Consider the following 17,084-nt stretch of genomic DNA (forward strand, 5'->3'; position numbering starts at 1 on the left):
TTCATCATTGTGAAAATAATGTGAAGCACATATACACACATTCATCATGAAAGATCTGTTGTAAAACAAAATAAAATTCATGTTTGCTTCAGCATTGGAAACAATATTGTTTTAGGCTAAGTAATTATATACAATTCTTCGTTGTACAGTGCTTTGTCCGGCTTTTAGATAAAGTCCTTCCATGCGCCATCTGGCGGATATTTAGTAAAGCACAACACATTTATTTAAATTCCCGAATGTTGCTTACGCTAAATTGCGGCATCTCGCGGGAAAACACACGCAGTCTTAATGGTCTCTCCTTTGCCACTCTTTCTTTAGAATTTTTATTTACTGTGAAGTTTACTTTTAAACCAGTAGAACCCAATAGATTCAATTTGTAGACATTTTCTACTCTCCGTTAGATTATTAATTAAGCAATATCAATTTTAAAGTAAATTATTAGCAAATATTGTGGTTGACATAAGACATGGGTTATTTTTTAAATTTAATGATTTATACTAAATAAAAAATATATACTGCAGAAATATACTGTCAATATGCACACATCTGCTGAGAGAAACAAAATATAAGATTTAGCATAATCAATTTTAATTACATTGTTAATTAGAATAAACAGTGGTGGTCATTCTGAATAATATATATATATATATATATATATATATATATATATATATATATATATTTTTTACAAATGCATCAGCTTTAAAGTGAGTCTTAAATGAAGATCAAAATCTGGTGATGAAGAGTGTGTCATTGTGTCTCTCTACAGGTTGTGTGAGTGTGGTGTCTCAGATAAGGGCTGCGCTGCTCTGACTTCAGCTCTGAGATTAAACCCCTCACACCTGAGAAAACTGCATCTGACTAATAATAATGTAGGAGACTCAGGAGTGAAGTATCTCTGTGCTGTACTGGAGAATCCTCACTGTAAACTGGAGACACTGAGGTAAGATCATCTCTCTGAGAGTCACATGACCTGCTCCTCAGTAAGACACATTCTCTAATAGTGAGACTGAAGCAGAAGTTTTAGGTTGATCATTAATGTCCTGAGGAGGAAGATTGTTTCTTTTCACTGCACACTGATGATTTGTCACAGAGTCTTTGGGTCAGATGTACGTATGTGAGAAGCTGCAGAGCAAAACATGACTTGATGTGACTGCAGTGTGTCTGAAATGACTGTGAAATTTACTAAAACACTGTAACTAATCACACAAACTGCACCTGGGACACAAACTAAATGCACTGTGTGTGAGCTGTAGGGTTTAAAAGCAGCAGGAAAATGCAAATGAGAAACATTTTATTGGTCTTAAAGCTGAAATAATGTTTATTTTGTCAGTGAACATTTGTCTCCATCTAGCTGCTATAAACAGGGTTGCCAGATCTGTATCATAGAAGCAGTATTAAAACTATTCTGCTTCTATTAAAACTATTAAAAAAACTATTATTTTTTAATAGTTTTTTTTCACTAAGCTTTTAAAGAGTCTTGTATTATTTCACATTTTGTCATAAATAAAAAATATCTATAAATAAACTCACTGACTCAAATACACTCATACAGTAACACAGAGCTGCTTTTTGGAAAGGCACGGACATCTTTGGTTTTAATGCTGATCGGTTGCCATGGTGATTTCTGACACAGATGTGTTGAAGGTGACACATACAGTAGACATGAATATTAATTATTTTCAATTGTAATAATTTGTATTTGACATTATATCACTTACTTCATGAATTTTTGTTTCCAGCATGTTTCACACTTTTACGTTTTTATCATGAATCAATATACTGTAAATATATACATGTGCTGAGAGGATTAAAATATAAGATCATTTTTTTATCACATCGTTATTTAGAATAAATAGGTCAAGCCATTCCCAATAATAACATACTTTTACAAACACATCAGCTTTAAAGTAAGTCTTAAGTGAAGGTAAAAATCTGGTAATGAAGAGTGTGTCATTGTGTCTCTCTACAGGTTGCGTATTTGTGGTGTCTCAGATGAAGGCTGTGCTGCTCTGACTTCAGTTCTAAGATCAAACCCCTCACACCTGAGAGAACTGGATCTGTCTAATAATAAAATACAAGCCTCAGCAAAGAAGCTGCTCTCTGCTCTTAAGAATGATGAACATTACAATCTACATAGTCTAAGGTGAGTAATAAATGTTTTATATAATTGTTGGGGGAAAAAAACTACATTTAAGTAGTTTCTTTAGTTTGTACATTTTGTTCATTCAAAATAAATATAGGATTAGCAGGTTAGGAGTATTATCAGTGTTTTATTTAAATATAATATTTCATTAGTAATTAAATATTGTGGCATTTTACTGCCCGACGGAACTCGGAGAGACGAGTGAGTTTGCTTGCTTCCCAATGCAAATGCCTGGGAGTACATTATTTCGCAAGCACAATACAGCATATAGCAAGTATCACACATTCACCCTAGAACCTACATCCAATTTAGCCTTAGCATAAACCTGATCACATTCAATAGGTCACAAACCCACACAAACATGTCCGAAGCCACTAAGCCAAACACCCTTCCCCAACATGGTGAACACATAGCAACCCCTCCCGTAAAGCATGATGGTCATCAGCTGCCACCCCGCCTACGCCACAATATGCTTTAAGGCTGTGTTTAGAAAAATTTGTTGATTTAAAATCCATGTGAAGTCAGAAGACAGGGAGTCAGTCAGAGTCTACAAAATGTCACAAATGAGTGCATGAGAGTGATTGTAAATGAACAGCTCGTCTCCTTGTGACACCCTGCTATCTCTGACTTCATACTGCTGCTTTTGTCTGAACAAGATGATCACTGCTTTTCCCTGTTTCTGATAAGCAGCACTTCCAACTCTCATGAAGCTCAGTAAAAGTAGCATCTTTTATTCAATTCAAACAAAACTACAACAAATAACGAACATAGTTATTGGGCATTAGGCGCCCTCTAGGGGTTAACCCTTACACCGTGTCTTCGGTCATTCCTGTAAAATTCACCTCAGCTTGTTCTTAAAGTCTGCACTTAAATATAAATGTAGAACAAGAGCTAAATGACTCAGTAGTGTTGATTATTTAAAAAGCTCCAAAGCCTGTGATTGGATAAGAGCAGTGATGTGATGAGTAAATATCTGCTCATGTTCCTGTTATAACACAGATGTTACTAAGAATGAAGAAATGTTGAATGATTAATTATGAACAGGAGATGAAGATGTTTCCCTTGAAGGAGAGATGATTACATGCTGTTGATCATGAAGTACCACAGTCCAGTTCATGGACATTAATACATGTTTTTCTTTTATATTCAGGGTGTGATGAACATCTTTCTGAGATGAAGACAAGTGGAGTGACACAAGTCATCAAATCTGCCAGTTCTGTTATAAAATATATGAAACATCAGCCTTGTTGTGGTCGCTGCTTTTTCAAACACATTCATGGACCAAAATTAACTGTTGTATGATGCAGGTTTCGTACTGTGTATGACTGTGTATGTGACAAATAAAATATGAATTTGAAGGTTTGACGTGTTGTGAGATTATTATTTTTGCTTCAAATTACAGAAATTATGGATGTAGCTTGAAATTTGTAGTAAAATTATGATAAATTACCAGTTCTTGGTAAATATTGTTACAATACACAAAACAAATTATTCAATGGTTGAATGAAATTTACCTTGGCTACATTTTTAACATAAAAATATCACATTAACTGAGTCACTTTGTCTGATGTTTAGATACAATTAAAATGTTTATAATAAAGAAATCACAGTCTCATTAAACCATAGTGATTTTGTTAAAACACAGCTACATCACACTGATCTTATGTAATCTTTCTTAAAATCAAACATACATGTATTATATTAAACCAGTGTGCTTGTCCAGCAGTGTCAAAGTCCATTTTAACTACTGGGCTTTCATCTAATGATAATTTTCCAGAGGAAGATGTTCATAAAATGTACAAAAGTTTTATTATTTTATTTTCCCAATGTTGTAAAATTAACAACCTTTACTGACTCAATTACAATATAAATTCAATATACAGACCTTTAATTATTCAATTACATACTGCCTGCCTACAAAAAAGTAATCATCTGGATTTACCTAAGCAAATAGTTAAGAGCTTTCTATTGGATAATTACTGCTATTAGCTGGCAACAGATTATTCAGCTGATGGGTCTGATGAGTCCAGATTTACCCTGTTCCAGAGCGAGCATGTACCCAAAACAAGGAGGTCAGCAGACTAAATTTCCTGCATGACCAGGTTTTCTCATGAATATTTTTTTTTGTTGATGTTCCTTGATGGCATGGGCATATTCCAAAATGATGATGCTAGTGTTCCTCAGGCTCAAATCATAAATCAATGGTTCAGTAAGCATGAAAGATCATTTTTAAACATAGATTGGCCACCAGTCCGACCTTAACCCCATTAAGAATCTTTGTGATGTGCCTGAGAAGACTACGCAGTCGTCCGACGTCAAAGTTTGAACACACCTTCTCTTTTTGTGGATTTTACTTACTTTTTTTTCGATATTGTACCATAATCCTGAAGACATTCAAACTATTGTGGTGGAAATCCTGATAAACTATAACTCATTCGCTGTGTATGAGGCTGATAATTCTGCAGGACCAGTAACCGGTTTTCAGAAGTAACGAAATAAAACTTAATAACTAGATTATGTGAAAATTCTTCTGAAGAAATTAATTTATTAAATAAATAGTAATTATATAAAGGTATAGGATAGTATTTCGCTATTAATGTGGCTAATAATAATCAACACTGAACTTGAGGCAGACCAATGGCAGCACAGACACGCAGCAAAGAGGAGGTGTTGAGTTCTGGTATTTGTAACAGCTGTTCACGTGGAAGAAGCCTATCTCTCTCTTGCACATTCCTCATAAGCTTGGTATTCGCAAAATTAGGCCAGGACCAAAACACAAAACATCCAGAGGCAGTTAAACCACCCCAGGCATAATTAATAAGGCCCAGCAGCTTTTTTAATTATTGAGCTGCTTATATCCACCTATATAAAAGTGCCCTTTATGTGGCTGCGCAACAATATGACTATATTGTATATATATATATATATATATATATATATATATATATATATATATATATATATATACAATATAGTCATATTGTGACTATATATATACAGTGGTGTGAAAAACTATTTGCCCCCTTCTTGATTTCTTATTCTTTTGCATGTTTGTCACAAAAAAATGTTTCTGATCATCAAACACATTTAACTATTAGTCAAAAATAACACAAGTAAACACAAAATGCAGTTTTTAAATGATGTTTTTTATTATTTAGGGAGAAAAAAAATCCAAACCTACATGGCCCTGTGTGAAAAAGTAATTGCCCCCTGAACCTAATAACTGGTTGGGCCACCCTTAGCAGCAATAACTGCAATGAAGCGTTTGCGATAACTTGCAACGAGTCTTTTACAGCGCTCTGGAGGAATTTTGGCCCACTCATCTTTGCAGAATTGTTGTAATTCAGCTTTGTTTGAGGGTTTTCTAGCATGAACCGCCTTTTTAAGGTCATGCCACAACATCTCGATAGGATTCAGGTCAGGACTTTGACTAGGCCACTCCAAAGTCTTTATTTTGTTTTTCTTCAGCCATTCAGAGGTGGATTTGCTGGTGTGTTTTGGGTCATTGTCCTGCTGCAGCACCCAAGATCGCTTCAGCTTGAGTTGATGAACAGATGGCCGGACATTCTCCTTCAGGATTTTTTGGTAGAAAGTAGAATTCATGGTTCCATCTATCACAGCAAGCCTTCCAGTTCCTGAAGCAGCAAAACAACCCCAGACCATCACACTACCACCACCATATTTTACTGTTGGTATGATGTTCTTTTTCTGAAATGCTGTGTTACTTTTACGCCAGATGTAATGGAACACGCACCTTCCAAAAAGTTCATCTTTTGTCTCGTCTGTCCACAAGGTATTTTCCCAAAAGTCTTGGCAAAATTGAGACGAGCCTTAATGTTCTTTTCGCTTAAAAGTGGTTTGCGCCTTGGAAATCTGCCATGCAGGCTGTTTTTGCCCAGTCTCTTTCTTATGGTGGAGTCGTGAACACTGACCTTAATTGAGGCAAGTGAGGCCTGCAGTTCTTTAGATGTTGTCCTGGGGTCTTTTGTGGCCTCTCGGATGAGTTGTCTCTGCGCTCTTGGAGTAATTTTGGTCGGCCGGCCACTCCTGGGAAGGTTCACCACTGTTCCATGTTTTTGCCATTTATGGATAATGGCTCTCACTGGGGTTCGCTGGAGTCCCAAAGCTTTAGAAATGGCTTTATAACCTTTACCAGACTGATAGATCTCAATTAATTTTGTTCTCATTTGTTCCTGAATTTCCTTTGGATCTTGGCATGATGTCTAGCTTTTGAGGTGCTTTTGGTCTACTTCTCGTCAGGTAACTCCTATTTAAGTGATTTCTTGATTGAAACAGGTGTGGCAGTAATCAGGCCTGGGGGTGACTACAGAAATTGAACTCAGGTGTAATAAACCACAGTTAAGTTATTTTTTAACAAGGGGGGCAATCACTTTTTCACACAGGGCCATGTAGATTTGGAGTTTTTTTTTCTCCCTTAATAACGTAAACCTTCATTTAAAAAATGCATTTTGTGTTCAATTATGTTATCTTTGACTAATAGTTAACGGTTTTTGATGAGCAGAAACATTTAAGTGTGACGAACATGCAAAAGAATAAGAAATCAGGAAGGGGGCAGATAGTTTTTCACAATAGTTTTTCATATATATATATATATATATATATATATATATATATATATAAACCACTTCTATGATTTATTATTATTTATTATATATATTTATATATATATATATATATATATATATAAATGATATTCTTTATTTGATAAATGCATGTACACATCTAAGTGTTTAAAATGTACAGGTATGATGTACAATGAAGATGTTTATGTTATTCTTAAGGTCTTTATGTCTGTTATTTCTTTTCTTCATTTGATCGCTTCCTTTTAAGTTGATTGGCATCCTTGTGATGTGACGAGATGTTCTGGTGACTGTATTCTGGATCTGTTCAGGCCTTCCGGTGAGTCTGAGGAGGATTTGGATTGGCAAGCCTCCGTTGAATCTTTCTTGGATATTTTTTCTAAAAGAAAAACAAGTGTTTATAAACTCTACAAATGGTAGGGAATCAAATGTTGTCTTCAATTTATTTCTATCAAAGAGACAATTCCCCCCCCCCCCCCCCCTTATCGACAGCGTAGAGATATTTAAATTATTCTACACAGTATCTAAGGACTTTTTTCATTAGAGACTATGCAATTGAGTGTTGATATTGAAATTACTGTTACAATTTAATTGAAGAGTGCTTTTTTTTCCTTTTATTTGGTGTTAACTGTCATTTCATATTCAAATGCTGATTGATTTAAAGAAAAGTAAGGGTGAACAAAGAATGATAAGAATGTTTGTAAATGTAGTGGTTAGCACTGTCGCCTTGCACATCCAGGGTTCGGGTTTAATTCCTCGATTCTTGTCTCTGTGTGTTCTCTTCTCTCCGTAGTTTCTTTCAGGTACTCCGGTTTCCTCCCATGGTGCAAAGACCTGCAGATTAGGATACTTGGTGTTTCCAAAATGCCTGTAGTGTGTGAATGAGTGTGATAATCTTTAAAGGTGGTTTATCTCTCTTTTTCTGCCATTACTACACCCGGTACAATCTAAGGAGCTGATTTCCCTGTCTGCCCCAGAACAAATACTTTCACCTTTATGCATTATGCTGTTCCCTCTTCTTGTCCTGGTTACCTGTAGATGTCTCTGTTCTGTTCTGGTTATGAGGTGGTCTGGGGTGTTATTGAAACAGATTTATCATTTTAAAACAATAGTCTAATGCAGCTAATGCTTTCTTCATCTATATTGTCTGTCATGTCTGCATGAATGCAATTAATCTCAGTCATGTATATTCTTTGTCTTAGGTCTGCTCCCCCCTTACTTTAGTTCTCTACATTAACCCTATGGATAGTGCCTTGGACCATGGCATTCAAGATTCAAGAATTTTATTTCTCATACATATGGTTGTAGAAGTACAACAGTAGTGAAATGCAGTGCAACAAATTCCAGACTGTCCATATTAAGAAAAAAAAATCCCATTTTATTACATTTTGCTAATTTGTTCTTAACTGTGGTATTTTCTCTCTTTACTGCACTCCACTAGCTCGATGATATGCACCATGTTGCCATAAGTCTATTCCCAGATATTCACGGACTTGGTGGACAGCCTGGTTCATAAAAGGTCACATTGTCACTGTCATATGTAATGGAAATGTTTAAGTTGACTGAACGGGACCAACTAAGTCAAGCATTTATCTATCGTGCGCCAAGGTCTAATTGACACTCCTTTCGAACCGCTAGAGTCAGCGCCTGACAGGCTTCTGACTATTAAGATGGTTTTTCCTATGGCCATTACCTCTCTCAAGAGGATTGGGGATCTCCGCGGGGATCTGCGCGTCAGTTTCCCCATCCTGCCTGGACTTTGCCCCTGGGCTAGTCAAGGCCATTTTTCATCCTCACCTATCTTCCGAAAGTTCCATTTTCAAACATGCACCCTGTTGTTTTTGAAGCATTCTGTCCTCCGCCTTTTACAGCTTCTGAGCAGGAGAAACTTCACCTATTGTGTCCAGTACGTGCTCTTCGGATTTACGTCCACCGCACCAGCCAATGGCATAGATCACAGCAGCTCTTTATATGCTATGGAGGCCGCAACCGGGGGGCGGCCGCCACTACGCAGACCATGTCACATTGGGTGAGAGATGCTATTGCTCTCTCCTATAAGGCGCGTGGGCTCACTTCGCCTCTAGGAATCAGGGCTCATTCAACCAGGGGGATCGCTTCATCTATTGCACTTGCAAGAGGTATTCCCCTGCAACAAGTGTGTAACGCGGCGGGCTGATCCTCTCCGCACTCATTTATTAGATTTTATAGTCTGGATGTTCCTGTCACTCCGGGCTCACGAGTCCTCGAGTCACCTTCCAGACATAGTTCTGAGACCTCTCAGCCTTGTGCGCACACGCTACACAATGCGGGGTCCAGACACTTGCAGTGCGGCGGCATTAGTACTCTCATTCCCATAGCGTTTTCACGCAGCATTGAGTGTAGCCTTTGAAAGGGAACGTCTCGGGTTACTTTGCTGTATCCCTGTTCCCTGAAAAGACGGGAACGAGATGCTGCATCCCAATGCCGCACTGCCCACATGACCGGACGTCCGTTCAGACAATCAATCTTCACATGCTTCACAACCGGCAATATGAAAAGATATTCCCATAGCGTTTTTATGCAGCATCTCGTTCCCGCCTTTTCAGGGAACAGGGTTACAGCAAAGTAACCCGAGACGATTCAACGGAATGGTGTGCGCCCATGGTCCCAGTTATAAAGAAAAATGGAAACATAAGAATCTGCGTGGACTTGAAATGCCTTAATGAAAACGTGAAACGCGAGAAGTTCATCTTGCCCACATTGCTAACTTAGGGAGTAAATCATCCAAAGAGCACCGTGTTCTCCAGTTTGGATGCAGAAAGCGGGTTCTGGCAAATACCTCTGGAGGAATACAGTGCACATCTCACCACCTTCATCACACCACTGGAAAGATATTGTTTTAAGTGGCTTCCCTTCAGCATCACATCAGCACCTGAAATCTTCCAACAGAAAATGTCAGAAATGCTGCATGGACATGATGGGACAGTCGTATATATGGACGATATCTTAGTTTTCGGAGAAACGCAGGAAAAGCAAGATCAAAACCTTAAGAGGGTCATAGAGACCATACGAGCTTCCGGGGCCTGAGACTCAATAAGGAAAAATGTCGGTTCAGCCAGCCGGAACTGAACTTTCTAGGCCAAGTGGTGACCAAGCAGGGCATCGCTCCAAACCCAGAGAGAATCAAGGCAATCACAGCTATGGATTCACCCCAAAACGTCAGTGACTTGAGACGACTGCTGGGGATGATAAATTACATTGGGCGATACCTGCTGAACCTCTCCACAGTGTAACAGCCCCTAAATGAACTGCTTAAGTCCGAACGTAACTGGTGTTGGGGACCATTGCAAATGCAGGCATTCACAGAAGTGAAGCAATTAATCTCGTCAGTTCCTGTCTTAGAGTTTTTTGACCCTGCGAAGCCAACAGTCGTTAGCACAGATGCTAGCAGCTTTGGGCTTGGAAGAGTCCTTATGCAGAATCATGAGGGACAGTTAAAGCCTGTGGCATTCTGCTCACGCACGCTGACCGACGCCGAAAAGAGGTACGCGCAAATCGAAAAAGACTGTCTTGCAGGAGTGTGGGCCGCTGAGCGGTTCTATCCGTATCTGTGTGGCCTGGAGACATACAAGTTGCTTACAGACCACAAGCCATTAGTAACCCTCATCAATTTAAAAGACCTCAACACTGCTCCTGTATGTTGTCAGCGCTTGCTCATCAGGCTAATGAGGTTTAATCCAATCGCCGAATATGTTCCGGGGAAACATCTAGTAGTCGCGGACGCTCTGTCTAGACACCCCATGGCGGACATTACACCGGGTGACTTTGAAGAAGAGGTTAAAGCATACGTAAATTCAGTGAAGGAAGACCTCAGGGTAAGAAAGCCAATTATTGAACAGTTAAAAGACAAGACAGGAATGGATGGTAAACTGCAGTGCGTCCTCAGATACATCTGAAATGGTTGGCCAGAATATTGAAAGAGCGTTCCATTGAATGCGAGTGCTTACTTCAAAAAGCAAGGTTCACTCAGTGAAACCAATGGACTGGTGTTAAGAGGCAGACAAATTGTCATTCCTAAAAGTCTGAAAGGAGATATGCTCCAAAGGATTTATCGGGGCCATCAAAGCCTTACAAAGTGTAGAGAGCGCTATAGAGGTGCCGTGTGGTGGCCGTGTATTGCAAGTGATGTGAAAAGGCTGGTGTCATCATGTAAACACTGCAATATTCACAAGCCAAGCCAAAAAAAAAGAACCGTTGATCACTACACCATTACCTGACTTACCTTGGCAGAAGCTCGCTGCCGACTTGTGCAAACTTAAAAGTCACCATTACCTGATTGTAATTGACTACTTTTCAAGATAGCTTGAAATCTTGAAACTGCCAAAGACAACCTCAGATACAGTCATACAAAAGCTGACAGGTATCTTCACACACTTTGGGATACCCGAGCAGTTAATGACAGATAATGGACCTCAATTCTCAGCTGAACAGTTTAGACATTTTGCAGCGGAATATGATTTCCACCATGTCACCTCAAGTGCCCATTTTCCACAGGCCAATGGCATGGCCGAATGAGCTGTGAGGACTGCAAAATGGTTTTTGAAACAGGATGACCCACACCAAGCACTGTTGAGTTACCGGTCTACCCGTACCGAAACCGACAAAGGAAAGTTCAGCCAGACTGCTGATGGGTCGCGAAATCCGTACAACACTCCCGGTCTTGAAAGAGAGTCTTCAGCCAATGTGGCCTGACCTGGAGAAGGTCAAAACAAATGATGTGAAAGCAAAACAGTGCTATGAAAAGTACTACAACCGCAAATACTTTACCAAACCTCTTCCACCACTCAGTATTGGTGACAGAGTCAGGCTGAAGATTGACGGAGAAAAGGCGTGGACAACTACCGCAACAGGTGCAGCACCAGGAAGTAATGCCACGCTTCTTCACACTGGAGACCGAGCAAGGCGATACACCCAGGAGAAACCGGCGCCACATCCAACTGGTGAGCCAAGAGCATTCCTCACCTCCAAATATAGACTCTTCCCAACCAAAGGACCAACAAAGACAGTGTGGACCATCAGAACAAGACCTAGTGCAGAGCAAGAGTGAATTTCCTTCTGAACCGCCTTGTTCACCTAAACCTTTGAGTCAAGTTATCACCAGGTTCGAAAGAACTGTAAAACCAAACCCCAAGTATGCAAGTTAGTTGAGATGTTGGACATTTAGGGCAGAATAATCCCTGTCCCATCTCAAGGGATTGTGGTAGTCTACCCACACTCTTAGTTAGTTTGTGTTGTGTAAAGAAAAATAAAAAATAAATAAATATTAGACCCTCTTGTTCGTTGGGTGACAATAATTAAGGGGTACCCATTTAGAGGGTTAAAGTTATTGTTATGTTTACTATGTTCACTCCAGGGGGGGGGGGGGGGGTCATATTTAATGGAAATGGTTAAGTTGACTTTGTTGTGACTGTGTGGCCATTAGGGGGGGCTCTGGGTGTTGTGGTCAGGAGATGCAACAGATAAGCGTTGAAGGACTGTTGAATAAAAAAACCCTTGTGCACAGATAAAAAGGATACCTGTCGATTTGTGTGGTTAATCGGTGACGAACACTACAGTCACTACAAATTTTTTCAGGCAATCCCCACTGTGAGATAATCTCAGAAGGCAACAATTTTGCTACTGCAAAAGTGTCTTGTTTGGTTGTAGAAAGTGCTGTCAACCATTTGGAAAAAATATATCAAATAATACCAAGCAATATTTTTTCCCTCCACTTGGTGGTAATTTCACTGAGGTAGATTGGTGTGCAACCGTCTCGGGTTACTTTGCTGTAACCCTGTTTCCTGAAAAGGCGGGAACGAGATGCTGCGTGAAAACACTATGGGAAACATCTTGTCATGTTGCCGCTTGTAAAGCATGTGTGTATTAAACACACCAAATTTTTGGCTTTTATAACCTCGGTCGGGTGATGTCATCTGATAAGATGCACCTGCAGGTTATAAATTGGAGTGAACCGGAAACATTCCTCTGATTGATTTGTCTGAACGGACGTCCGGTCACATTGGGACGCAGCATCTCGTTCCCGCCTTTTCAGGGAACAGGGTTGCAGCAAAGTAACCCGAGACGTTCCCTTTCAAAGGCTACACTCGATGCTGCGTGAAAACGCTATGGGAACGAGAGTGCGTAAATCTGAAGAGCACGTACTGGACACAGTAAGTGAAGTCTCTCCAGCTCCGAAGCTGTAAAGGCGGAAGACAGAAGGCTTCAAAAACAATAGGGTGCATGTTGGCCATTTAGAAAAACCATCTTGAGGGTCAGAAACCTGAGGCACTCTAGTGGTTCAACAAGGGGGCACAAGCCCGAGGACAAATTTTCCTGTGGAAACTCCAGCACTGAAACAATTCGGCAGTGGACTGGGTCTACCTGCTTCGTCATGCACCAACTTTCAAATACATTCCATTTGAGGGAATAAGCTCTTCTAGGGGAGGCAGCCCTAGCACTTAGAATAGTCTTAATTACGTTGGCTGGAAGACCAGCTTGACTTAGTTGGTCCCGTTCAGGGACCGCCAAGGCGTCCAGACGCAGGGGCTGTAAGAGTCAGAGAGTAGTAAAGGGGACATTTGCTGATCTTGCGAGGCAAAGAGGTCCACCTCTGCTACATGAAATTTTCCCAGAATGTAAATCGCCCTGACGGACAGGAACCTGGTGCGCTAGCTATTTAGCGGCGCGAGCACAGTCCACCCTGGCAATTAATATATGAGACTGCCATAGTGTTCTCCACCCACACTAGGACATGGTAGTCTCAACTGCTGGAGGAATGGCTTTAGGGCCAGAAATAGAGCCATCATTTTGGGGCAATTGATGTGCCGTGCAAGAAGATGGCCTCTCCAGCTCCCTTGGGCTGGACGGTCATCTAAGACCGCACCCCAGTTCATGAGGGAAGTGTCTGTCGTTAGCATCTGCGACGACAAGACGAACTTAGAGTGGGACCCAAAGTCAAAAACGGGGTCTGAACCACATAGAAAGGGTACAAAGCACCTGGCGCGTAGCCCTTATTGGGGATAGGCCCTAGAGTGAAATCCCCTGGTTCTCAGCCACAACTGAAATGCTCTCATGTGCAAAAGGCCCAAAGGTGTCACCGTGGATACAGTTGCCATAAGAGCTAAGATCTCTGAAAGTGATGGTCACTTTCTGGTCTAGCTTGATTTCCTTGAGGGTGTTGAGAATGGATTCGACACAAGCGGGAGACAGCTGTGCCCACATACGCTCGAATCCCATGTGACACCCAAATATGTTGTCCTCTAAACAGGAAAGAGCATGCTTTCATGGCGTTGGATCTCAATCCTAAGAAACAAAGATTAGCTAGGACGACATGCTGATGTCGAAGCGCTAGCTACTGAGACTGGGCCAGCCAGTCATGTAATTCAAATACGGATGCTCTGGAGTCGTAAGAGCCAGAACTACATCCATGTGCAGGTGAGAGAGCTAGACCAAATGGAAGGACCCGATACTGGTAAGCTTCGCCCCCCAAAAGCGAACCTCAGGAACCTCCTGTGTTGTGGCAATATTTCTATTGATTTATTTTTAGATAGCGGTAAAGCCCGCAAAATCTAAAAATTGGACGCAGTCCCCCATTCCTCTTGGGAACCAAGAAATACAGAATGTAGTAGCCTGACTCTCTGTCTGGTAGGGGAACATGTTACATGGCCCCATTTCCCAGCAACCTCCGTCAGCAGATGCGCACTTTCCGGTTTCATGGAAGTAAAGACCACGCCATTGAAACGCAGAGGGTGATGTGAGAACTGAATCCTGTAGTTTCTCTCTACAGTGCTTAGTACCCAAGGAGATATACTTGGCAGTAGCTTCCACGCTACCAGTTTCTCAGAAAGGGGCAATGTCTCGGCGGCTTGGTTAAATGGAGGGGATGTTAGATGTTCGGCATCCTGAAACATGGCAGGAAAAAAACAAAGAACTAACATTTTATTGGAGACTGGTGTTGCCCGAAACACCAGTGGTGGCGGAGCAAGAACACCGATCTCCTGGGGGTGCCAGGGAGAACACTTCATTCTTTAAAAGGAATTCTGCATGCCTTTCCCCATTGGGGGGCCACCCCCCACGGTCCTGGGCACATGAACCTCAGGGCTTCTTTGTAAAGAAGACAATATGCCAGTCTGACCTCTTTTGAGGCGGATTGCGTGACGCACCCCAATCTTACGAGGGGGTGCCCGGCTCAAAAACACTCTCCTTGTGTGTTTCACGCCTCGCAACAGTCAGACCTGGTCACGACTGGGTGGCCGACAGTCCCGACTCTTGAGCACGGTGGGGAAGGATTTTCCCGAAGGCTTGTTATATACCTTCGCCTCATGAACCTAGTGGCAACCGAGTTAATGGCATCGCCAAGGTGGCCGGGAGGCGAGATGGGGGCATCAAGGAGGAATGCACGATCCTTCTCCTTAATGCCCCTGAGATTCAACCACAAGTGCCTCTCCGTGGAAACCATTGCAGCCATAAAATGGCCGATAGCACGATCCGTCTGCTTAGTTGCACGAAGAGACAAGTCTGTTGCCTGGCGTAATTCCAATACGCCCGACTGTACCTTGAAGAGCCCCGCCAGTACTCAAGTCTCTCAGCAGGTCAGCCTGGTAGGCATGCAAAACCGCCATGGTGTGCAATGGAGCACCAACCTGACCTGCTGCCTGAAAAGCTTTTCCCTCCAGGGAAGATAAAAAGTCTACACAGCTTGAAAGGAAGTAGTAGCTCTTCAGGAAGGATGATGTCCCAGGAGAGAGATAGCCTAGAAGCGTCTCTTCTATCTGGGTGTCATCATATAACCCCACGCTTCCACCTCAACTATATTTAAATAAATAAATAAGTTAATGGCAGGAAAACACGGGATGAATACAGCTTACTCCATGAAAGAGTTAACTCATATGGAGATTGCTAAGAAAAGGGGAGAGAGCGTGATTGAGGCTCCGCCCCCGGCCACCCGACAGAACCTGCCGTCTATGTTTTTTTTTTATTATTATTATTTTATTTATTTATTTTTTTATTTTTTAAGTGCTTAGAGGCTATTACCATGTCTGTGTAAGCAAGAGAGAATGTTTATCCTTGCCCATTCACAAGAAGCGCCAGGGCGCGCTTGAGAGCAGACAAAGGAATTTCCCGATCCAATGAGAACGCGAAAGAAAGGAGATTTTAAATCTGTCTCTCACAGCTCTGCTGGATGCACGAGTTTAAGCTCCAGGAATGCGCAGCGGCTCGAAGCTTCTCAAGGAATGCAAGGCGCGCGCGTTGCACTTAATCGAAGCAGTAAAGTGTAAAGATCGCCCTCCGAAATGGATTATACACACGGAGGGAAATCTCGTTTAAAACTCTGCCATTATCGGTAAGTTAAACACTTATTTTGCTGGTTAGACACAAACACGCTCACAACTAGGTGAAGACAAGAATCTGAGGAATGTTTCCGGTTCACTCCTATTTATACCCGACCGAGGTTATAAAAGCCAAAAATTTAGCGTGTTTGATACACACATGCTTCACAACCGGCAACATGACAAGATGTTTCCCATAGCGTTTTCATGCAGCATCGAGTGTAGCCTTTGAAAGGGAACTCCTTATTCCCCCGCTCCAGGACGCCCACTGCTGGCCGTAATTCTCTCTTTCCTGATCCCTCTTCCTCTCTGCTACTGGATCTGCATGGTTCCCTTCTAGTCATGCCCATGACAGTTTCACCCAAATGAGGATGGGTTCCCTGTTGAGTCTGGTTCCTCACAAGGTTTTTTTCCTATTACCATCTCAGAGAGTTTTTCCTTGCCACTGTCTTTGTCGTCCTCAGCTTGTTCATCAACACAGGGACAGTCTGATCATTTTGAGTCATACACATTCATATTTCATAAAAACTTCAGTAATTCTTTTGATTGTGTAAAACTGCTTTGTGACAAAGTTAAGTGTGTGTGTGTGTGTGTGTGTGCATCACATTAGATTTTTAAACAGATAGAACATTATACTTGATAAACTTTTAACCTAAACCTTGACCTTTTTATATGTGGATTTTGACCTTAAACTGTCAAAATTAGTTTGACGGTTTATAACCTATAACCTATATATGCTGACTTCTCCGTAGCCACAATGGCATTTTACCCACTTCAACCTCAAGAGCATACACTGGGAAGGTTTTAACTGCTCATAGACACTCTTAAAAGATGAGCTTGCACTATATCCAGGCCTGACAACACAGATTTAGCTGCTGATCCATATACTGTACTGCCACATGATCCATCTTTGTTCTTATAAGGACTATATATTTTTACAGAGTGCTACTGTGATGGGTGAGTGCCTAAATATTATACCGCTCCTCGCTC

At 41.3% G+C, this 17,084-nt stretch overlaps 1 protein-coding gene across 1 annotated transcript in view; it reads left to right on the forward strand.

Moving 5' to 3' along the window:
• The window catches only part of LOC128533817 (NACHT, LRR and PYD domains-containing protein 12-like), a 75,917-nt gene extending 72,559 nt beyond the window's left edge, over nucleotides 1–3,358 (forward strand). The window contains exons 9-11 of the mRNA XM_053508077.1: nucleotides 770–943; nucleotides 1,973–2,146; nucleotides 3,297–3,358. Coding sequence (XP_053364052.1) covers nucleotides 770–943; nucleotides 1,973–2,146; nucleotides 3,297–3,303 — 355 coding nt within the window. The 3' untranslated portion in view covers nucleotides 3,304–3,358. The remainder of the gene's footprint in view (nucleotides 1–769; nucleotides 944–1,972; nucleotides 2,147–3,296) is intronic.
• The last annotated feature ends 13,726 nt before the right edge of the window (nucleotides 3,359–17,084 follow it).

Source organism: Clarias gariepinus, chromosome 12 (genome assembly GCF_024256425.1).
Source record: "Clarias gariepinus isolate MV-2021 ecotype Netherlands chromosome 12, CGAR_prim_01v2, whole genome shotgun sequence".
Classification (NCBI taxonomy): Eukaryota; Metazoa; Chordata; class Actinopteri; order Siluriformes; family Clariidae; genus Clarias; species Clarias gariepinus.